This window comes from Anolis sagrei, chromosome 2, assembly GCF_037176765.1.
Source record: "Anolis sagrei isolate rAnoSag1 chromosome 2, rAnoSag1.mat, whole genome shotgun sequence".
NCBI classification, from domain to species: Eukaryota; Metazoa; Chordata; class Lepidosauria; order Squamata; family Dactyloidae; genus Anolis; species Anolis sagrei.
In genome coordinates, this window is record NC_090022.1 from 7,521,668 (window position 1) to 7,542,990 (window position 21,323).

The following is a 21,323-nucleotide window of genomic DNA, read 5'->3' on the forward strand; positions in this document are numbered from 1 at the left end:
TGAGGAAGAACTTCCTGACTGTGGGAGCCGTTCAGCAGTGGAACTCTCTGCCCCGGAGTGTGGTGGAGGCTCCTTCTTTGGAAGCTTTTAAACAGGCTGGATGGCCATCTGTCAGGGGTGCTTTGAATGCAATATCCCTGCTTCTTGGCAGAATGGGGTTGGACTGGATGGCCCAGGAGGTCTCTTCCAACTCTTTGATTCTATGATTCCTTGGGGAAACCTTCCGACCCCTCCTTGGGCAGTAGACCTTTACCTTACTGAGGTCTCTTCCAACTCTTTGATTCTATGATTGCTTTTGATACGAAATAATAATAATCCTGCCCCACATTTTGGTATGTATTATGTTGGAGCCATTGGAGGAAAAGGGGGAGGAGGAGGCAGAAGACCTCCAGGAATCCCAGAGGAAGCCAGAATGCCCCGCCTGGAAGGAAGCCTTGTTCCTCGCTGGTCCTCCAATGCTGCCCTCGGTTCCCAGCTGGATCTGGGCAGGAAGGGTCCAAGGGAGGGAGTTCCAAGGGGAGGGATGGAGAAGGGGCGTGTCCTGGGAGGCGAGGCCCCACCCACAGCATCAGCAGCACTTCTCCCGGGAGGGGAGTTGCAGAGACAAAGAGGCATCAGCTAGTCTGCCCTCTTGCCCACCTCTTCCTTCTCAGGGCCAAGCGGTGAGTCCTCCTGTCTCCCCATCTTCTGCTTTTTGGGAAGCTTCACATCTGGAGGAGAGCAAGGAGAGAAGACCCCTCCCTTCCTTCCTCAGCTTGGAGGGAGGGAAGGCTGCCTCTGGGGAGAAAGGAAGGCCCACCGGAGGACATGGGGCAGGGATGTGGACTACAACTCTCAGGAATCTCAGGTCAGGTGCCGGGGTGATGGGCTCTGCAGTGTCCCTCCCTCCCAGCCGGATCATAGGATGGGTACCACTGCAGTAGGCCTACACAGTGCTTTCCACTTCTCCTGTTCAAACCTTTCCTTCCTTCCCTCTTCCTCCCCTCCTTTAGGAAGAACTTCCTGACGGTGAGAGCCGTTCAGCAGTGGAACTCTCTGCCCCGGAGTGTGGTGGAGGCTCCTTCTTTGGAAGCTTTTAAACAGAGGCTGGATGGCCATCTGTCAGGGGTGATTTGAATGCAATATTCCTGCTTCTTGGCAGGGGGTTGGACTGGATGGCCCATGAGGTCTCTTCCAACTCTATGATTCTATGATTCCTCGCTCGCTCTCTTTCTTGGGCCCCAGTTCCTCCCTCCCTCCAGCAGATCAGCCTCCCCCCCCCCCCCTCTCATCCTGGCCTCTCTCCCAGGAGAAGAAGGGCTTGGAGGCTCCAAAGAGAAGGAAAGAGGCAGATTCCATCAGAACATTAGAAAGAATTCCTGACTATGAGAGCCGTTCAGCAGTGGAACTCTGCCCCGGAGTGTGGTGGAGGCTCCTTCTTTGCAAGCTTTTAAGCAGAGGCTGGATGGCCATCTGTCAGGGGTGCTTTAAATGCAACATTCCTGCTTCTTGGCAGAAAGGGGTTGGACTGGATGGCCCAGGAGGTCTCTTCCAACTCTAGGATTTTATTATTTTAGGTGCTGCAGGAACACAAGGGAGGAAGACAGGGATGCACAGAGGCGGCCCTAGGTAATTTTCAATGGTAAGCAAACAGTATTTTGGCGCCCCCCCTCCCCCAAAACCAATCACTATCTATCTATCTATCTATCTATCTATCTATGGGGGCATGGACAAATTTTGGCCCTCCAGGTATTTAGGACTTCCTACTGGCTGTTTGGAATTGTGGGAATTGAAGTCCAAAACACATGGAGGGCTGAAGTTGGCCCATGCCAGCCATACATACACACACACACACACACTAGTCATCCCCTGCCACGCGTTGCTGTGATCCAGTCTAGTGATCTTGAAAAGAAAGTAATAAGAAAGTTGGTTTCTAATATATGTAATTTCTTAATGCTTGTGGGTAAATAGTATTTCTTGTTGTTTCTTTGTCAGTGTTGATGTAGTTCCAACACAAAATACTGAAGGGATTTGGGGAAAATAGACTCTGATACTGGAGGGGTTTTGGGGAAACATGTACAATAATTTAGATTTGCAGTACCTTCAGTCACTTCCGTTCATGAAGAAACCTCCTTGCCGCCCTGAGAGGGGTGATGGCACAGCTGCCTGGAGAGGCACTTGCAATGCTGCCCCTCTTCACACAGGAGAAGAGGCCCTGTGCTCCATCGGCTCCTGGGTATGCGCTTTGCATTCTCTTCCCCCACACGCTTTGCAACTCCGGGAGAGGGACACGCGCCGGCATTACCAGGCGCACGGAAAAAGAGCCCTCATGCAGGGAGCATGCTCTCCCTCCATCCTTCCCTCACAAGTGCGCACGTTGTCCTCCTCTCCTCCTCCTCCTTGCAGGCCAAGGGAGACAACAACGCCAGTGTGCATCCTTCTCCCAGCGTTAGGAAGTGCATGGAGAAGGAGGGCGATGCAGGGCGCACATTTCCTAATGCCGAGAGAGGGATGCGCAGCGGCATTGCCGGGCACGTGGGAAAAGAGGCCTCGTGCATGCCTCTTTTGCGTTTCATCTTGGGTGCTATCTTTGAAATGTGTCATTGTGTATGTAAACAGCTATCCCATGATCCCAAACATTTTTATTTATTTACAGTATTTGTATACCGCTTTTCTCACCCTCAGGAGGACTCAAAGTGATTTACACACTTCTAGTTCAAAGCACTTTGGATCAGGGATACTCAACCTGTATTACATTACAAACTGCTAGACCGGCTGTTAGGTATTGTGGGAGTTGAAGTCCGAAACACCTGGAGGGCTGAAGTTTGCTCTTGCATGTGCTTGACCCAGAAGCAGATGAAGAGCCCTCCTTCCATCCAACTGCCACTGCTTTGGCCTTGGAGAAACAGGTGGCATGTGAAGCCATGGAGCCCTTCCAGACAGGCCCTATGCCGCATTATCACAGGGTGTTTACGCCCTACACCACTGGAAAAATTATACTGCCTAGCCGGTATTGCGCCACCTGACATCCACCGGGAAGTGGCGGCCAATAGTGAAAGGACAAAGGCAGAGACATCTCCAGCTCATCCCTTGTTTGGGTATCAGCCAGCACGTCAACGACTTAAATCTAGAAATAGTTTTCTAAGATCTACAGAGACACTCGCTGGAACACCTCAGCAAGCGAGAGTCCAAAAGTGGCAGCCTCAAACCCAGCACCTCAGCCCATGGCTGATACCAGATGAGAGACCCCCCCTGGGCACACAGAGGACTGGGCGACTTGGAAGGCGCTGAACAGACTGCGCTCGGACACCACGAGATGCAGAGCCAACCTTCAGAAATGGGGCCACAAAGTGGAATCCTCGACGTGCGAGTGTGGAGAGGAGCAAACCACTGACCACCTGCTGCAATGAACCCTGAGCCCTGCCACATGCACAAGGGAGGACCTTCTTGCGGCAACACCAGAAGCACTCCAAGTGGCCAGATACTGATCAAAGGACATTTAATCAACTACCATACTCACAAATTTTGTAATCTGCTTGTTTTGCTTTGTTCTGTTAGAAATGTAACATAATTTGACTGGTTGTTCTGACATGACAAATAAATAAATAAATCCCAGGTTTTCAGCTTTAAACTGGATCATATGAGTCCACTCTGCCAGATAATCCAGGATAAACAGAAAACCTGCAATCACATCCTGGGATATAGGGCCTGTCTGGACAGGCCCTTCATCCCTTCCCACACTGGCATCCCTTTGCCTTTGTGTCATGTTTTAATTAAATTATACACCTAAGGGCAGGGGAGCATTTTGTTGTTGCTTTACTCGTACAGTGACAGTGTTACACAGTTGGTGTTCTGCAACCACTGCTTCAACCATCCATGGTTTGAAAACATTTTTTTTAAAAAAAATCCCAAAGCAGTCTTTGATTTTGCCACTTTGTACTGTGGAAATATAAATATAGAGCTCCATAGTGTCTCGTCCAACAGCAGTTGGGATTGAGCCCTGGAACTGATGGAAGGATAAGGGGAAGGACAAGGGTTAGCAACCCAAAAGACACTGCTGCAAAATGTAATTGCTAAAATATCAAAGTCAAAATATTATCCAAATTTAAACTATTCGGCCAGCAATGGAAAGGAATCACACAGGATCATATTTTTGCAGTCCATTAAGTGTGTTGATGACAAATCAGATAAAGGAATACTGGGGAAATTAATATAAAGCAGTGTGTATAAAGGGACATTACATTTGGTAATCTAATGCAGGCTTTAAAAGGTTTTAAAGATCAAGTCAGGGTCTGCTGCAGTTTTTAGTTTTGGATATGTTTTTTATGGATTTTAACTGAATTTTTAAAATACCAATGATATTTAATTCCATTTTAATGTTTGCATATTTGTGGATTTTAAACTGTACTGAAATGTTTTTAATCTAAGCCAACTTGAGTCTTCTTGGGGAGAGAAAAAGCAGGGTATAAATAAACATAATAATGTGTTGTGGAAGGCTTTCATGGCCAGAATCACTGAGTTGCTGTGAGTTTTCTGGGCTGTATGGCCATGTTCCAGAAGCATTCTCTCCTGACATTTTCCCCACATCTATGGCAGGCAACCTCAGAGGAACAAAATCTGGCTACCAGTACCCTCTAAAATAACCCTCTAAAATCAGAACAATAAATAAAGAGCAACACTAAAAAAAGGGGGGGGGGAATTCCTGACATGAAGCAATCAGGGCCAGTTAACCGCTCCCAACAAAGGATTCCTGGGCAGCAACTAGCTCGGCTTCGAAGCTGCAAGGCCATTAAATACTCATCAAGATGACCAATTGCAACATTCACACTTACCTCAAGCAGACATGAGTTCTTTTTCCCACCCTGGACATTCCACAGATATACAAACTCCACTTGCCTAGTTACAAACAGACCTCACAGCCTCTTGAGGATGCCTGCCATAGATGTGGGTGAAACATCAGGTGAGAATGCTTCACCAAGCACCAAAGAGCATTCTGAACTCCACCAATAATAGAACTGAACCAAACTTGGCATACAGGACTTCCATAACTAACAGAAAATACTGGAGAGGGGGTTGGGAAAAATAGACCCTGACATTTGGGAATTGCAGTTTACCAAGCACCAAAGAACATTCTGAGCTCCACCAACAATAGAATTGAACCAAGCTTGGCATATAGGGCTTCCATTACCAAATACTAGAGGGGTTTGGGGGAGGCATGTACAAAAGATGACATTTGCAGTACCTTTTGACCAGGCCTCCTTGCTGCCCTGAGAGGTGTCCAGGCTCAGCTGCAGGGAAGGAAAGGGAAAGCGAAAGAGCTTGGCTGCCTCCCTCCTGGCAGCACGTGGAGGGAGGACTTCCCTCTCGCCTAGTGGGCGGGGCCTGCGCTTCTCCATTAGAAGAAGGCTGTGGAGGGCGCATGGGGCCTGCAGGAGGAGGCGTGGCCTAAGGACAGAACAGCGCCCCCTGGCAAAAAAAGTATTCTGCCACCGCTTACTTCGAGTAATGGACGGGCCGCCCCTGGGGATGCACACAAGGAGGTCCATGAATCTCACCCCAGTCCACCTTGGAGACAGGACAAGGGCTGGAGTGAGGAGTGAGGCTGGAGTCAGAGATGGAGGAAAGAAGGGCAAAGGCAGAAGCAAGTCCAAGTCAGAAGCAGTTTGAGGGCAAGATGAGGAGAGGAGGAATGGACTGGTTCAAGCTTCAGAATGAGAATTCATCAGGTTATAACAGTATGTTGTTCATTCATTCAGTCGTTTCTGACTCTTCGTTACCTCATGGACCAGCCCACGCCAGAACTCCCTGTCAGCCGTCACCACCCCCAGTTCCTTCAAAGTCAGTCCAGTCACTTCAAGGATGCCATCCATCCATCTTGCCCTTGGTCGGCCCCTCTTCCTTTTTCCTTCTATTTTTCCCACCATCATTGTCTTCTCTAAGCTTTCCTTTCTTCTCATGATGTGGCCAAAGTAAATCTTGGCCTCTACTATCTTTCCCTTCAATGATCAGTCAGGCTTTATTTCCTGAAGTATGGACTGGTTGGATCTTTTTGCGGTCTAAAGCACTCTCAGAACTTTCCTCCAGCACCACATAGAATCATAGAAACATAGAGTTGGAAGAGACCTCATGGGCCATCCAGTCCAACCCCCTGCCAAGAAGCAGGAATATTGCATTCAAATCACCCCTGACAGATGGCCATCCAGCCTCTGTTTAAAAGCTTCCAAAGAAGGAGCCTCCACCACACTCCGGGGCAGAGAGTTCCACTGCTGAACGGCTCTCACAGTCAGGAAGTTCTTCCTCATGTCCAGATGGAATCTCCTCTCTTGTAGTTTGAAGCCATTGTTTTGCGTCCTAGTCTCCAAGGAAGCAGAAAACAAGCTCCCTCCTCCCTGTGGCTTCCTCTCACATACTTATACACGGCTATCATATCTCCTCTCAGCCTTCTCTTCTTCAGGCTAAACATGCCCAGCTCCTTGAGCCGCTCTTCATAGGGCTTGTTCTCCAGACCCTTGATCATTTTAGTCGCCCTCCTCTAGACACATTCCACAGTTCAAAAGCGCCTCTCTTCCTTTGCTCAGCCTTCCTTATGGTCCAGCTCTCACATCTGTAGGTTACTACGGGGAATACCATTGCTTTGACTATGCAGATCTTTGTTGCCAGTGTGATGTCTCTACTGTTATAACAGTATATGGTGCACATAATAACACTACATGGAAAATGTGGGGCTATTTTGGGGCCACTTTTGAGTTGGTCATGAGAGCAGGTTGCATTCTCACATGTGGCATCTGTGTCACAGAATGAACGCACTTTGGGGCCACTTGGACTGCATTGTATGAATGGTTTGCCCTCCTAGGAGAGGCACCAGTTGGGTGAGGCACCAGTACTCTTTGGCAGGGAAGGCTTGAAGGACTTTGCCACACTACAACTCCCAGGATTCCTCTCAGTTTCAGAACTGAATATACAGGGAAACAAGGGAAGTGGGGCTGAAGGTGAGAAGAAGGGGAAGGGAAGAACAATGCGAAGGAATTCCCATAGTGTTACTTCATGAAGTTTGCTCTAAACTCCCAGGGCTCTGCTTTTCTTACAGGGAAGCCAGAAAGCGGCAACACAAAAATGGGTGGTAAAGATTTCTTATCTCTTGAGGGCAGAGGTGGCCCTAGGTAATTTTCAACGGCGCCCCCCACCCCCACCAATCACTGATATATATTTTCTGTTTGTCGTGGGAGTTCTGTGTGCCATATTTGGTTCAATTCCATCATTGGTGGAGTTCAGAATGCTCTTTGATTGTAGGTGAACTATACATCCCAATAACTACAACTCGCATATGTCAAGGTCTATTTTCCCCCAGGAGTGCCTCAAGAGCACCCCTGGGCAAAATTGACTATACTAGAAATGCTTACTTTGCATAATGGGTTGAGCCGCCCCTGCTTGAGGGTAATAGATCATTAGCCTGGCCTTCACCTTCCCTTTGTCTTGCATAGCCTTGGCTTCACAACATCTTCAGATGGAGAAGGGAAGAGGCTCTTTAGATCAGATGGAGTCCAGAGTGAAGATGGAGAAGCCAGACCAGACCAGCCCTGAAGGGGAAAGAGAGCCCAATGAAATGTGGGGCAGGGGAAGTGTTGGGTTCCCAGGCAGAATGTGCCAGGATGCCCTGGAGGAGAAGGCCTTCAGCACAGACCTTCAGGGCCAACGCTTCCGGCGCTTCCGCTTCCAGAAGGCATTGGGGCCTCGAGAGATTTGCAGCCGCCTCCACTCTCTCTGCCGCCTGTGGCTGAAGCCTGAGGAACATACAAAGGCGGAGATGCTGGACCTGGTGATCCTGGAGCAGTTCCTGGCCGTCCTTCCAGTGGAGATGGAGCGCTGGGTGAGGGAATGTGGGGCAGAGAACAGTTCGCAGGCCGTGGCCTTGGCTGAAGGCTTCCTCCTGAGTCGGGCTGAAGAGGAGAAGGTGCTGCAGGAAGAGCAGCAGGAGAGAGAGCTCCTTCAGGCTCAGGAGGCCCTACCAGGCACTAGCCAGGGCTTCCCTTCCAGGTGGATCAAGCTGGAGGAAGAGGACACAAGAGCTGCTCCACCAGGTGAGAGGCGTTTGGCTTGGTCCTTGCTCCCAGAGTTCCTCCACATATATGGTCTTTGCCTTTATCCACAGTAAGACTTGTCTTCAATAGCTGGATTGTTAGAATGCTTCTATTTATTTATTTATTTATTTATTTATTTATTTGCTTTATTTCTATACCGCATTTTTCAGCCCTTAACAGGCGACTCAATGCGGTTTACATGGTACAATTATCAAACAGTGTCAGTGCAATTAAAACATAACAATGCAACAAACAGGATCAACAGCATCAATCCACAACAGTTAACAATCAACAAAACAGAACAACAAAACAGACATAACATAACGCCTCAGTTGAAATCAGATCCGTTCTCATAATCCTTATGCCATTCCTATGTTCCATTTACCATCTTCCTATGATTGGTTGCACTGCTTAACCAAACGCTTGTTCATAAAGCCAGGTCTTAACCATTCTCCGAAACGTCAGCAGCAAAGTTATTATAATATCTAGATCAGGGGTCCTCAAACTAAGGCCCGGGGGCCAAATGCGGCCCTCCAAGGTCATTTACCCGGCCCTCGTTCAGGGTCAACCTAAGTCTGAAACGACTTGAAAGCACATAACAACAACAACAATCCTATCTCATCAGCCAAAAGCAGGCCCACATTTCCCATTGAAATACTAATAAGTTTATATTTGTTAACATTGTTCCTCATTTTAATTATTGTATTGTTTTAAAGTGTTTATTACACTACAAATAAGATATGTGCAGCGTGCACAGGAATTCATGTTTTATTTTTCAAATTATAATCCGGCCCTCCAACAGTTTGAGGGACTGTGACCTGGCCCTCTGCTTAAAAAGTTTGTGGACCCCTGATCTAGATGCATGATGATACTGTATGAAACTGGCTACATGAATGCTCATGTCAGCTAAAATATTTTCAGTTCTTTCAGTTCCTTTTCAGGTCTTTTTAAAAATTGTAAGACTAAAAGTGAGACTTAAAAATATAGGAATTCATGTTCTCTTTCCTTCCTTCTTTTGGTATTTCACAGGGGAGGAGCCAAGGATGCTGGGAAGACATCATAGCTCATCCTTTTGTGAAGCAGGAGAAATGGCCTCCATGGAACAGGATCAGGTAAAAAGGTGGAAATAGAAATGAACTGGAGATAATTCTGGAATTGCCCAGGGCCAGGTCATGTGCCTGGAAAGGTTGTTTCATTGGTTTGTTTTCTGCTTCTGCTGAAGTTTCCTTTTAAGTGATCTCAGGATGCTGATCTCTAAGGCCTTCCTCTTCCAATAGGCCAGTGGTTCCCACCTTTTTTTTTTTGACCAGGGACCACTCTCCACCATTAATACCAAATGGGTTACGAATAAGTTTTTGATCAACTTTAGATTTGGTTTAGTTATTGAGGTGCTGATTCAGAAAAATGTATTGGATAAACTACATCAGCTCTAGTTTCTGATACAGAACATATGCCATCCAGTAGTCACCATCTGCTCACCCACAGAAAACCATATTGAATAAGCATTGACACTGTAAGAGAGTTTTGCGAGAGCAGTTGCTCTCGTTGCAATGATGTAGTAACAATGTATTGTCAAAGGCTTTCATGGCTGGAATCACTGGGTTGTTGTAGGTTTTTTGGGCTGTATGGCCATGTTCTACAAGGGTGGAATGAAAAGTAATGCCTCCACTTTCGTAACTGCTCAACAGATGGCAGTACTGGTATGCAGCAGGTACTGGCTTGTTCAGTAGTCTCTCCTCTACAGTTCCATTTTGGCGGAAAGCCTTAGCATTGAACAGTTAATAATAATAATACTTTATTTATACCCCGCTACCATCTCCCCAGGGGACACAGTGCGGCTTACATGAGGCCAAGCCCAGAATACAACAATACAAGCAATAACAACAACAATACAAGCAATTTAAAAACAACCAAGACAATAAAACAATAATATAAGCATTAACAATAGGACAACACACTTTAAAAACTATGGCTTTTTAAAATAATGCTGGACACGGGCGAAAAAGTTATGTATTGTTACAGTGGGAAGTATGGAACCCTGCGCAGATGGTCGGTCAATGCGACTTAAGCAATGTGCAGTCATTGAATTCTTGACAGCAGAAGGTGTCAACTCAACATCTCTAAACTTACTCGTCCAATGATGCACAGTACTCACATCATCATAATCACCATAAACAGCTTGCATTCTCTGATGAAGCTCCTTTGGGGTGACACCTTCTTTTGTCAAGAATTCAATGACTGCACGTTGCTTAAGTCGTATTGACTGACCGTTTCAGCAGGGTTCCATACTTCACACTTTAACAACACAACCGTTCAATGCTAAGGCTTCCCACCAAATTGGAACTGTAGAGGAGAGTCTACTGAACAAGCCAGTACCTGTTGCGTACTAGTACTGCTATCTGTTGAACAGTTATGAAGGTGGAGGCATTACTTTTTATTCAACCCTTGTAGAAGAACATGGCCATACAGCCTGAAAAACCTACAGCAGTGTTTCTCAACCTGGGGGTCGGGACCCCTGGAGGGGTCGCAAGGCGGTGTCAAAGGGGTCACCAAAGACCACCAGAAAACACAGTATTTTCTGTTGGTCATGGAGGTTCTGTGTGGGAAGTTTGGCCCAATTCAGTCGTTGGTAGAGTTCAGAATGCTCCTTGATTGAAGGTGAACTATAAATCCCAGCAACTACAATTCCCAAATGTCAAGGTCTATTTCCCCCAAACTCCACCAGTGTGTACATTTGGACATATTGAGAATTCGTGCCAAGTTTGGTCCAGATCCATCATTGTTTGGAGTCCACAGTGCTCTCTGGATGTAGGTGAATTACAACTCCCAAAATTCAAGGTCAATGGCCACCAAACCCTTCCAGTATTTTCTGTTGGTCATGGCAGTTCTGTGTGCCAAGTTTGATTCAATTCCATCATTGGTGGAGTTCAGAATGCTCTTTGTAGGTGAACTATAAATCCCAGCCATTACAACTCACACAGGACAAAATCAATATCCTCCCCCAATCCCACCAGTATTCAAATTTAGTTGTATTGGGTATTTGTGCCAAATTTGGTCCAGTGTATGAAAATACATCCTGCATATCAGATATTTATTTACATTACTATTCATAACAGCAGCAAAATGACATTTATGAAGTAGCAATGAAACTAATTTTATGGTTGAGGGTCACCATAACATGAGGAAGCGTATTAAGGATTCGTGGCATTAGGAAGGTTGAGAACCACTGACCAACAACCTAGTGTAGTAACAGTGAGGCTATGGACCATATTTTAATTCCTGCAGACCACAGGTTGGGAACCACTGCACTAGGCCCACACAGTGCTTTCCACTTTGGACTGAATCTCCTGTTCAAACCTTCATTAGATCAACATAGTTGTATATTATGGAAGAACCACCTGGAGGTGACTTCTTGGTGGATGCTTTCAGGATGCAGACTTCCCTTTCCAAAGAGAGGAGACTGCTGTGCATCCATCCACTTGCCCCTAATGCTCATTTCGCTGGATAGAAGGGTTTTTTGTTCCAACAGGCCTTGGGGAAGAGATCGTTTGTTTGTAACTGGGCTCATAGGATACACAGGATCTTAGAATCATAGAATCAAAGAGTTGGAAGAGACCTCATGGGCCATCCAGTCCAACCCCATTCTGCCAAGAAGCAGGAATATTGCATTAAAATCACCCCTGACAGATGGCCATCCAGCCTCTGTTTAAAAGCTTCCAAAGAAGGAGCCTCCACCACATTCCGGGGCAGAGAGTTCCACTGCTGAACGGCTCTCACAGTCAGGAAGTTCTTCCTCATGTTCAGATGGAATCTCCTCTCTTGTAGTTTGTATTTTTTTGCTGAATTGGGGTTTTATCATTTGTCTTGGTTTTAATTTTTTTATTGCTCAATTCCTTTTTCAACTTCTGGATTTTGCGAATGTTTAACTACAGCTGTTTTAATCTGCTATAAACGGTCTTAATGCCCCATGTTGGGGAAAATATGCATCATAGTGCAGGAAGCATTGCTGATCCGCATGTCCTAATCCTCCTCTTTCAGGTGACTTTTGAGGATGTTTCTGTACATTTCAGTGAGGAAGAGTGGGTTCTGCTAGACCCGAATCAACAAGCCCTGCACTGGGAGGTCATGAGAGAGAATTATGAGACGTTGGCCTCTTTCGGTAAGGATCCCTCTGTGTCTTGGTCCATAGAAATCGGTTTCAGAAATTCCACCTGTTTCTGCAGTCTTGTTGTGGCCAACCTTCCCTCCCTCTTTCTTTCTTTCTTTCTTTCTTTCTTTCATTCATTCATTTTTTTCTTTCCCTCTCCTCTTCCTTCTCTTTTTCTTCTCTTCCTCCTCCCCAACCATTCTTTCCTTTCCCCTTTCTCCCCTTTCTTCCTTCTCTACCTATTCTTGGACTGCAACTCCCAGCAGTCCTCCTGATCCATCTATCTACCTATCTATCTCCATCTAATCTATCTATCTGGAAGATTGCTGGGAGTTGCGGTCCAGGAATAGGAAATTAGAAATATGCAGGGATTGGGATGCTCTCGAAGAAATCCAAGGAGAAGAAAGCTTTCATCTTGGAAGCAGTGCATTTGGATCATTCTCCTCTCCTAAAGGGCCTGGTCTAGGGGATGCTGGGAGCTGTAGTCCAGAAGAGAGTGTGGATATGCTATTATGTGTTTTGTTTGCTGGGAGAGTAATTTTTGTGCATGTGCTGTAGCATGTTTTTGCGTTTTTGGCTTTTTAAGTCCCTTCTACTGTGTTTTTCAGTGTTTTTATGAGTGATGGTCACTCATTGGCCTGATAGATGTATAGTGTCCAAATTTGATGTCAATTTGTCCAGTGGTTTTTGAGTTATGTTAATCCCACAAACTAACATTACATTGTATTGTCGAAGGCTTTCATGGCTGGAATCACTGGGTTGTTATAGGTTTTTTTGGGCTATATGGCCATGTTCTAGAGCAGTGTTTCTGAACCTTCATATTGCCGCGACCCCTTAATACAGTTCCTCACATTGTGGTGACCCCCAACCATAACATTTCGTTGCTACTTCATAACTGTAATTTTGCTACGGTTATGAATCGTAATGTAAATATCTGACATGCAAATTGTATTTTCATTCACTTGGCCACATTTGGCATAAATACCCAATATACCCAAATTTGAATACTGGTGGGGTTTGGGGGGGGGGGGTTGATTTTGTCATTTTGGAGTTGTAGTTGCTGGGATTTATAGTTCACCTACAATCAAAGAGCATTCTGAACTCCACCAATGATGGAACTGAACCAAACTCCCATGACCAACAGAAAATGCTGGAAGGGTTTGGTGGGCATTGGCTTTGAGTTTTGGAGTTGTTGTTCACTTAAATCCACTGTGGACTCAAGCAATGATGTATCTGCACCGAACTTAGTACAAATACTTAAAATGCCCAAATGTGAACACTGGCGGAGTTTGGAGAAAATAGATCTTGACATTTGGGAGTTGTAATTGCTGGGATTTATAGTTCACCTACTAAGAGCATTCCAAACCCCACCAATGATAGAATTGGGCCAAACTTCCCATACTGAACCCCCATGACCAACAGAAAATACTGTGTTTTCTGATGGTCTTTGGCGACCCCTCTGACATCCCCTCATGACCCCCCAGGGGTCCCGACCCCCAGGTTGAGAAACACTGTTCTAGAGGCATTCTCTCCTGATGTTTCACCTGCATCTATGGCAAGCATTCTCAGAGATTGTGACCTCACATCCTCTGAGGATGCTTGCCATAGATGCAGGTGATACATCAGGAGAGAATGCCTCTAGAACATGGCCATATAGCCCGAAAAAACCTACAACAACCCTAACATTACATTTTTATTTATATAGATGATGAAATAATAATAATAATAATAATAATAATAATAATAATAATAATTTTTATTTGTTACCCCGCCACCATTTCCCCAATGGGGACTCAGAGCGGCTTACATGAGGCCAAGCCCAAATGACAATTACAATAAGGAAAAACAAAAAATGTGAACAATAAACAATAACATCATAGTTATTTACTTACTTAGGCGATCCCTCGTTGGACGAGTAAGATGGTCTTCCATGATGGGTTTCCTTGTGGATTCGTAGGTGGCTGTGGAGCCCTATTCTTGACCCGCATCTTCTCCCATAGTGAAGGCATTGGTTTCCAGGTGGAAGGCGGTCCCGGTCGGGGTTGGCTTGACGCGCCTTCCTCCTGGCACGTTTTTCTCTTTCACCCTCCACTCGTGCCTCCTCGAATTCTGCAGCACTGCTGGTCACAGCTGAACTCCAGCTGGAGCGGTCAAGGGCCAGAGCTTCCCAGTTCTCAGTGTCTATGCCAGAGATTTTAAGGTTGGCTTTGAGGCCATCTTTAAATCTCTTTTCCTGTCCACCAACGTTCCGTTTTCCGTTCTTAAGTTCAGAGTAGAGCAACTGCTTTGGGAGACGGTGGTCAGGCATCCGGACAAGGTGGCCGGCCCAGCGGAGTTGATGGCAGAGGACCATTGCTTCAATGCTGGTGGTCTTTGCTTCTTCCAGCACACTGATGTTTGTCTGTTTGTCTTCCCAAGAGATTTGCAGGATTTTCCGGAGGCAGCGCTGATGGAATCGTTCCAGGAGTTGCATCATAGTTATATAACACATATGAATACATAACAATATGAAAAATAAAGAATATGCACAGGCACAATAATAATGGGCGGGCAACATGTAGAATCAAAAGGACAAACTGATTAAAACTAATTAAAAAGATGTGTTTAAAGTGAAGAATCAGTTAAAATTTTTTGAAGGGAGTATGAATAATGGGACTGAGATTAGGATGGTCTAGGCTGCTAGATTGTTGACATATATCTTGCTTCTTTTTTCATGTTTTGTATTCTTTTTTCATGCTTTCTTCTTGTGTCTCTTTTCTTCAAGATGGTGCTGAAAAGGAGAGTGAAAATGGGGGAATGTCATGTAAAGTGTGGCTGAAAACAATAAGATATAAAAAGAGGGAAGAGGGAAACCTGGAAATGGGAACAGAAGAATATAGAAGGAACCAGCGCCCTGCTGACACCCAGGAAATCACAATCCAAGAAAGAGTGGATGACAGCAAAGCAATCAGGAACTGCCTTGCCTTGGAGAATGGCTTCTTCCGTGAGTCATCATGCCTTAATGATGATATCACAAACAATATAGAGAAAGGACAAGCTAAATGCCATCAATCGGAAGAAGGCTTTGAATCTAGAACACACCTTACGAACTATGAAAAACCACAAATTGTAGACAAACCATATAAATGCCCGGAGTGTGGAAAAAGTTTCCGTCGTAAAGGAAGTTTGGGAAGACACCGAAAATCCCATTTGGGAGAGAAACCGTATAAATGCCTGGAGTGCGGAAAACGATTTACCGAAAAGAGAACTCTTATTGGACACGAAAGGAATCACAGAGGAGAGAAACCCTTTAAATGTCTGGAGTGCGGGAAGAGTTATAGCCTTAAATCTGTTCTTATTGTTCACCAAGACAGTCATACAGGACAGTGTGGGAAGGGTTTTAGCCACAAATCGGACATAAACAATGTCCAGAATGGTCATACAGAAGAGAAATCAAAGACGTGTCTAGAGTGTGGGAAGAGCTTCCGTCGGAGGTCAAGTCTCAAGAAGCACCAAAATATCCTCGCAGGAGAGAAGCCGTATAAATGCCCAGAGTGTGGGAAATGCTTCCGTCAAAAAGAAGCCCTAAGCAGACATGAGATAAGTCACACAGGAGAGAAACCATATAAATGCCTGGAGTGTGGGAAACGCTTCCATCATAAAGGAGCCTTAAGCACACACAAAAAAAGTCATATAGAAGAGAAGCCATATAAATGCCTGGAGTGTGGAAAAAGCTTTTGTCAAATACGAGCCCTAAGCAGACACCAAACAACCCACTCGGGAGAAAAGCCATATAAATGCCCGGAGTGTGGGAAATGCTTTCGTCGAAAAGGAGCCCTAAGCAGACACCAAATATCTCACACAGGAGAGAAGGCATATAAATGCCTGGAGTGTGGAAAGGGCTTTAATGACAAGAGAAGTTTCGTTGGGCACGAAATGAACCACAGGGGAGAGGCACCCTATAAGTGCCTGGAGTGTGGCAAAGGCTTCATCCTCAAGAGAAGTCTTTTCCTCCATGAGATGAATCACAGAGGAGAGAAACCCCATAGTTGCTTAAAATGTGGGAAGAGCTTTAGCAGCCAATCTGTTCTCAAAAATCATGAGAATACTCATATAGAAGAAGAGCCCCACACATGCCTGGAATGTGGGAAGAGTTTCAGTAGGAGGAAAAGCTTCAAGGCTCACCAAAGACTCCATATGGGAGAGAAGCCACATAAATGCCTGGAGTGTGGGAAAGCCTTTACTAAGAAGCAATATCTCATTGGACATGAAATGCGCCACAGAAGAGAGAAACCCTAATAGTCTCTGGAATGTGGGAAGAGTTTTATGTTCAAATCAGATCTCAAAACCCACCAGGACAGAAATCATGCGCATGCCAAGAGTGTGGGGAGAGTTCAATCTTCAAAGCTACCTTTGGGGAGAGAGGGCAGGATATAAATAAAGCATCATCATCTCCATTATTTATGGAGCCCCCAGAGGCGAAGTGGGTTAAACCCCTGTGCCGGCAGGACTGAAGACCGACAGGTCACAGATTCGAATCCGAGGAGAGGCGGATGAGCTCCCTCTATCAGCTCCAGCTCCTCATGCAGGGACATGAGAGAAGCCTCCCACAAGGATGATAAAAACATCAAATTATCCGGGCGTCCCCTGGGCAACATCCTTGCAGTCAGCCAATTCTCTCACACCAGAAGCAACTTGCAGTTTCTCAGGTCGCTCCTGACACGACAAAAAAAATCATTATTTGAAACACAACAAGATGAGTCCACAGCAGACACTCTGCTGGCTGTTGAATTGGATCACACGTTGGACACTTCACAAAGTGTCTAGGACTGTGTGATGTATCGGCGAATAATGCGTGCAGATCCCAGTAAGGTGGCCTTTTGCAGCTGGCAGATGGTAATCTTGTCAGCGCCAATTGTGTTTAAGTGCAGGCCAAGGTTTTTAGGCACTGCACCCAGTGTGCCAATCACCACTGGGACCACCTTTACTGGCTTGTACCAGTCTTTGCAGTTCGATCTTTACATCCATATGTGTCAGCTTTTCCTGTTGTTTCTCTACAATCCTGCTGTCACCTGGGATTGTGACATCAATGATCCGTACTTTGTTTTTTAACACGATTGTGAGGTCAAGAATATTATGCTCCGAAACTCTGTCTGAATCTGGAAGTCCCAGAGGAGTTTGGCATGTTTATTCTCTGTAACCTTTCCAGGCTTGTGATCCCACCAGTTAGTTGTCGCAGGCAAATGGTGTTTGTGGCACAAGTTCCAATGAATCATCTGAGCAATAGTGTTATGCCTCTGCTTGTAGTCTGTCTGTGCGATCTTCTTGCAGCAGCTGAGGTTGGGATCTAGTGTTTCATCTGCTTCCCTGCAGAGGACGTTTATTATTATTATTATTATTATTATTATTATTATTATTATTATTATTAGAAACACATCAAGTTTAGTACACAGCAAACAAGATCACTATGCTGGTTGTTGCATTGGATCACACGTCGGACACTTCCCAAGTGTCTAGGACTATGTGATGTATCGGCGAAGAATGCGTGCAGATTCCAGTAAGGTTGCATTTTGCAGCTGACAGATGGTAATTTTGTCAGTGCCGATTGTGTTTAAGTGAAGGCCAAGGTCTTTAGGCACTGCACCCAGTGTGCCGACCACCACTGGAACCACCTTGACTGGCTTGTGCCAGAGTCTTTGCAGTTCGATCTTTAAATTGTCGTTTCTCTTCAATCCTGTTGTCACCTGGGATTACAACATCGATAACCCAGACTTGGTTTTTCAACACAATTGTGAGGTCAGGAGTCTTGTGCTCCACAACTCTATCAGTCTGAATTCGGAAGTCCCAGAATAGCTTGACGTGTTCATTTTCTGTAACTTTTTCAGGCTTGTGATCCCACCAGTTCTTTGTCGCAGGTATTATTCAAAATATTCACACAATGAAGAAAACCCATCTGGACAGAAGACCACTCTGGTCTGTGTATTGATTTCCTCGTGTTTAGTGCAAAACAGTTGATTCAAGATATCTTGGGTCTTCTTTTGGCACGCTTTATGGCAGTGGTACTCAACCTGTGAGTCCCCAGATGTTTTGGCCTTCAATTCCCAGAAATCTTAACAGCTGGTAAACTGGCTGGGATTTCTGGAAGTTATAGGCCAAAACACTTGGGGACCCACAAGTTGAGAACCACTGCTTTAAAGAATAGTACTGGCATTGTGGAATTGTTGCTGCCTCACCAGCTAATACGATGTGGCATCCACACTATTTTCCTTCTTTTTAGATTTAAGTTCTTCTCTTTTGTGCTTCTTTTAGAATGTCCACTGAAATTTGCCGAGTTTCTTCTACCCTTTTGACAGAAAATAAAGGTATTTTAAAGCCTTGTGGTGTAATGATTTGAGTATGGGGCTGTCTTTCTGGAAATCAGAGCTTGAACCCTACTTGGTCCTGGAAACCCACCGGTTGGCCATGAGCAGGTTTTATTCTGCCATCTTGAAGGCCAAGGTGAACCCCCTCTGGACAATTCCTACCAAGTCAACCCATACATCTGAAACAAGGCATAGAACAGTATGTTTGGAGAGACATATTACAGACTCAGATAAATATGCATCCTCTGTCATTCAGTAGACATAAGCTCCATCCCTGACCCAGCAACATGGTCAAATATCCATGGTACAGCTGTGCCAAAACCAATTTGGCCTGTCAAGCTATTTGAAAGTTTTTGGAGGAGGACTGGAATGCTCTGCAAGGTAAGAAAATTACCTTGCAATTTTTTTTGCCATAAATTGCTTGAAAAAGACATTTTTAAAACCTCTTGGCGGCTCACAAAACCATTCCAAGTGCTGCATATAAACAACAATACATCAGCATACACCTTGTAACATAAGTATAAAAACACTTACTTACTTAGGCGATCCCTCGTAGTCCAAGGATGATGGTCCTCCAACGTTGGTGTTCTGGCAGTGGGTCTGTGGGTGACTGTGGAGCCCTATTCTTGACCTGCATCTTCTTCCGCAGTGAGGGCATCAGTTTCCAGGTGGAAGCCGGTCCCAGTAGGGGTTGGCTTGATGCGCCTTCCTCTTGGCATGCTTCTCTCTTTTGCCCTCCATTCGTGCCTCTTCAAATTCTACAGCACTGCTGGTCACAGCTAAACTCCAGCTGGAGCACTCAAGGGCCAGGGCTTCCCAGTTCTCAGTGTCTATGTCACAGTTTTTAAGGTTGGCTTTGAGCCCATCTTTCAATCTCTTTTCCTGCCCACCAGCATTCCGTTTTTTGTTCTTGAGTTCGGAATAGAGCAACTGCTTTGGGAGGCGGTGGTCGGACATTCAGACAATGTGGCCGGTCCAGCAGAGTTGATGGCGGAGGACTATCACTTCAATGCTGGTGGTCTTTCCTTCTTCCAGCACACTGACATTTGTCCACTTGTCTTCCCAAGAGATTTGCAGGATTTTTCAGAGGCAGTGCTGATGGGATCGTTCCAGGAGTTGCATGTGACGTCTGTAGGCTGTCCACGTCTCGCAAGCGTATAGCAGGGTTGGGAGGACAATAGCTTTATAAACAAGCACCTTGGTATCCCTACGGATGTCCCAGTCCTCAAACACTCATTTGAGGGCTCATTTGGAGGGCTCCTGAAGGGCTTGGGTGCGCTTGGGAGTGATCTTGATAGCCATTGTGGATCGGATTAGCCTGTGGTCTGTCCAGCAGTTGTCAGCACCTGCCATGGCTGTTGTGAGAAGCATGTCATGGCGGTCTCTGGCCCATGTGATTGTGTAGTCTAAGAGGTGCCAGTGATGTCTTGAATTTGCGGAAGAGCATGTTGGTGATGACAAGGTTGTGTCGTGCACATTTGGTATAAAAACAGCACACATAAAATCCCACTAATAAAAATTGTAAGAGTTATAAAATTATAAACTTTCCTAAAATGCAGTGGCACTTGCAAATAAACTGGCTTTCTGCAGTAACAAATCATGGTGTGCCAGAGCGCAGTCTGTTCAGTGCCTTCCAAGTCTCCCAGTCTTCTATGTGCCCAGGGGGGAGCCTTTCATTTGGTATCAGCCATTGGTTGAGGTTCTGGGTTTGAGCCTGCCACTTTTGGACTCTCGCTTGCTGAGGTGTTCCAGCGAGTGTCTCTGTCACCCTAAACACTGACATCATGAAGACACAAAAATTCAGCAGCAGCAGTGGGACTCAGCACTAGTAGCCCAAAGTGACAAGAAGAACAAAACCTCAGAGACCCCATGTTATGTCTTCCATAGGAAGCTTTTCTTTGTAGTAAAATAATATAATTGCACTACTTACAATAACAAGGTTTCTGCGACGTGAATAAACAAATACATAGCTTTATACACACAGCAGCTTTTATACACTGGAGCTCCTTTACACAAGGCTTCTCTCATTCAGACTTACCTCACACAGACTGAGGATTTTCCTCACTGTGGCAAAACTAACTCTAACAGGCTTCAGCCTACTCACTCTCCTCAGGGCGATGCTAACTGTGACCCACTGACTCTAACAGGCTTTGGCCTACTCACTCTCCTCAGGACATTCATTTTGGCCCACTGACTGTTAACAGGCTTCGGCCTACTCGCTCTCTTCAGGTCGACACTAGCTTTGGCCCACTAACTTCAACAGGATTCAGCCCACTCACTCTCCTCAAAACAATACTAATTTCAGCCCACTAACTCTAACAGGCTTCGGCCTACTCACTCTCCTTAGTGCAACACTAGCTTTCGCCCACTAACTCTAACAAGCTTTGGCCTAATCACTCTCTTCAGGATGACACTAGCTTTGGCCCCCTGGCTCTAACAGGCTTTGGCCTACTCACTCTCCTCAGGGCGACATTAGCTTTGGCTCACTAACTAACAGGCTTCAACCTACTCACTTTCCGCAGGGCAACACTAGATTGGCTCACTAACTCTAACAGGCTTCGGCCTACTCACTCTCCTCAGGGCAACACTAGCTTTGGCTCACCAACTCTAACAGGCTTCGGCCTACTCATTCTCCTCAGGCCGACACTAGCTGAGGCCCACTGATTCTAACAGGCTTTAGCCTACTCACTCTCCTCAGGACGACATGAGCTTTGGCTCATTAACTCCAACAGGTTTCGATATACTCACTCTCCTCAGGGCAACACTAGCTTTGGCTCA

At 45.7% G+C, this 21,323-nt stretch overlaps 1 protein-coding gene across 1 annotated transcript; it reads left to right on the top strand.

The window, feature by feature from the left end:
- Nucleotides 1–561: 561 nt before the first annotated feature.
- Nucleotides 562–18,559, top strand: LOC132765282 (zinc finger protein 791-like). Its single transcript, XM_067465183.1, is given in 5 exon segments — nucleotides 562–662; nucleotides 7,461–8,057; nucleotides 9,087–9,169; nucleotides 12,096–12,216; nucleotides 14,969–18,559. Coding segments are annotated over 4 exon segments (2,430 nt in total). The 5' UTR covers nucleotides 562–662; nucleotides 7,461–7,483; the 3' UTR covers nucleotides 16,621–18,559.
- Nucleotides 18,560–21,323: the final 2,764 nt, after the last annotated feature.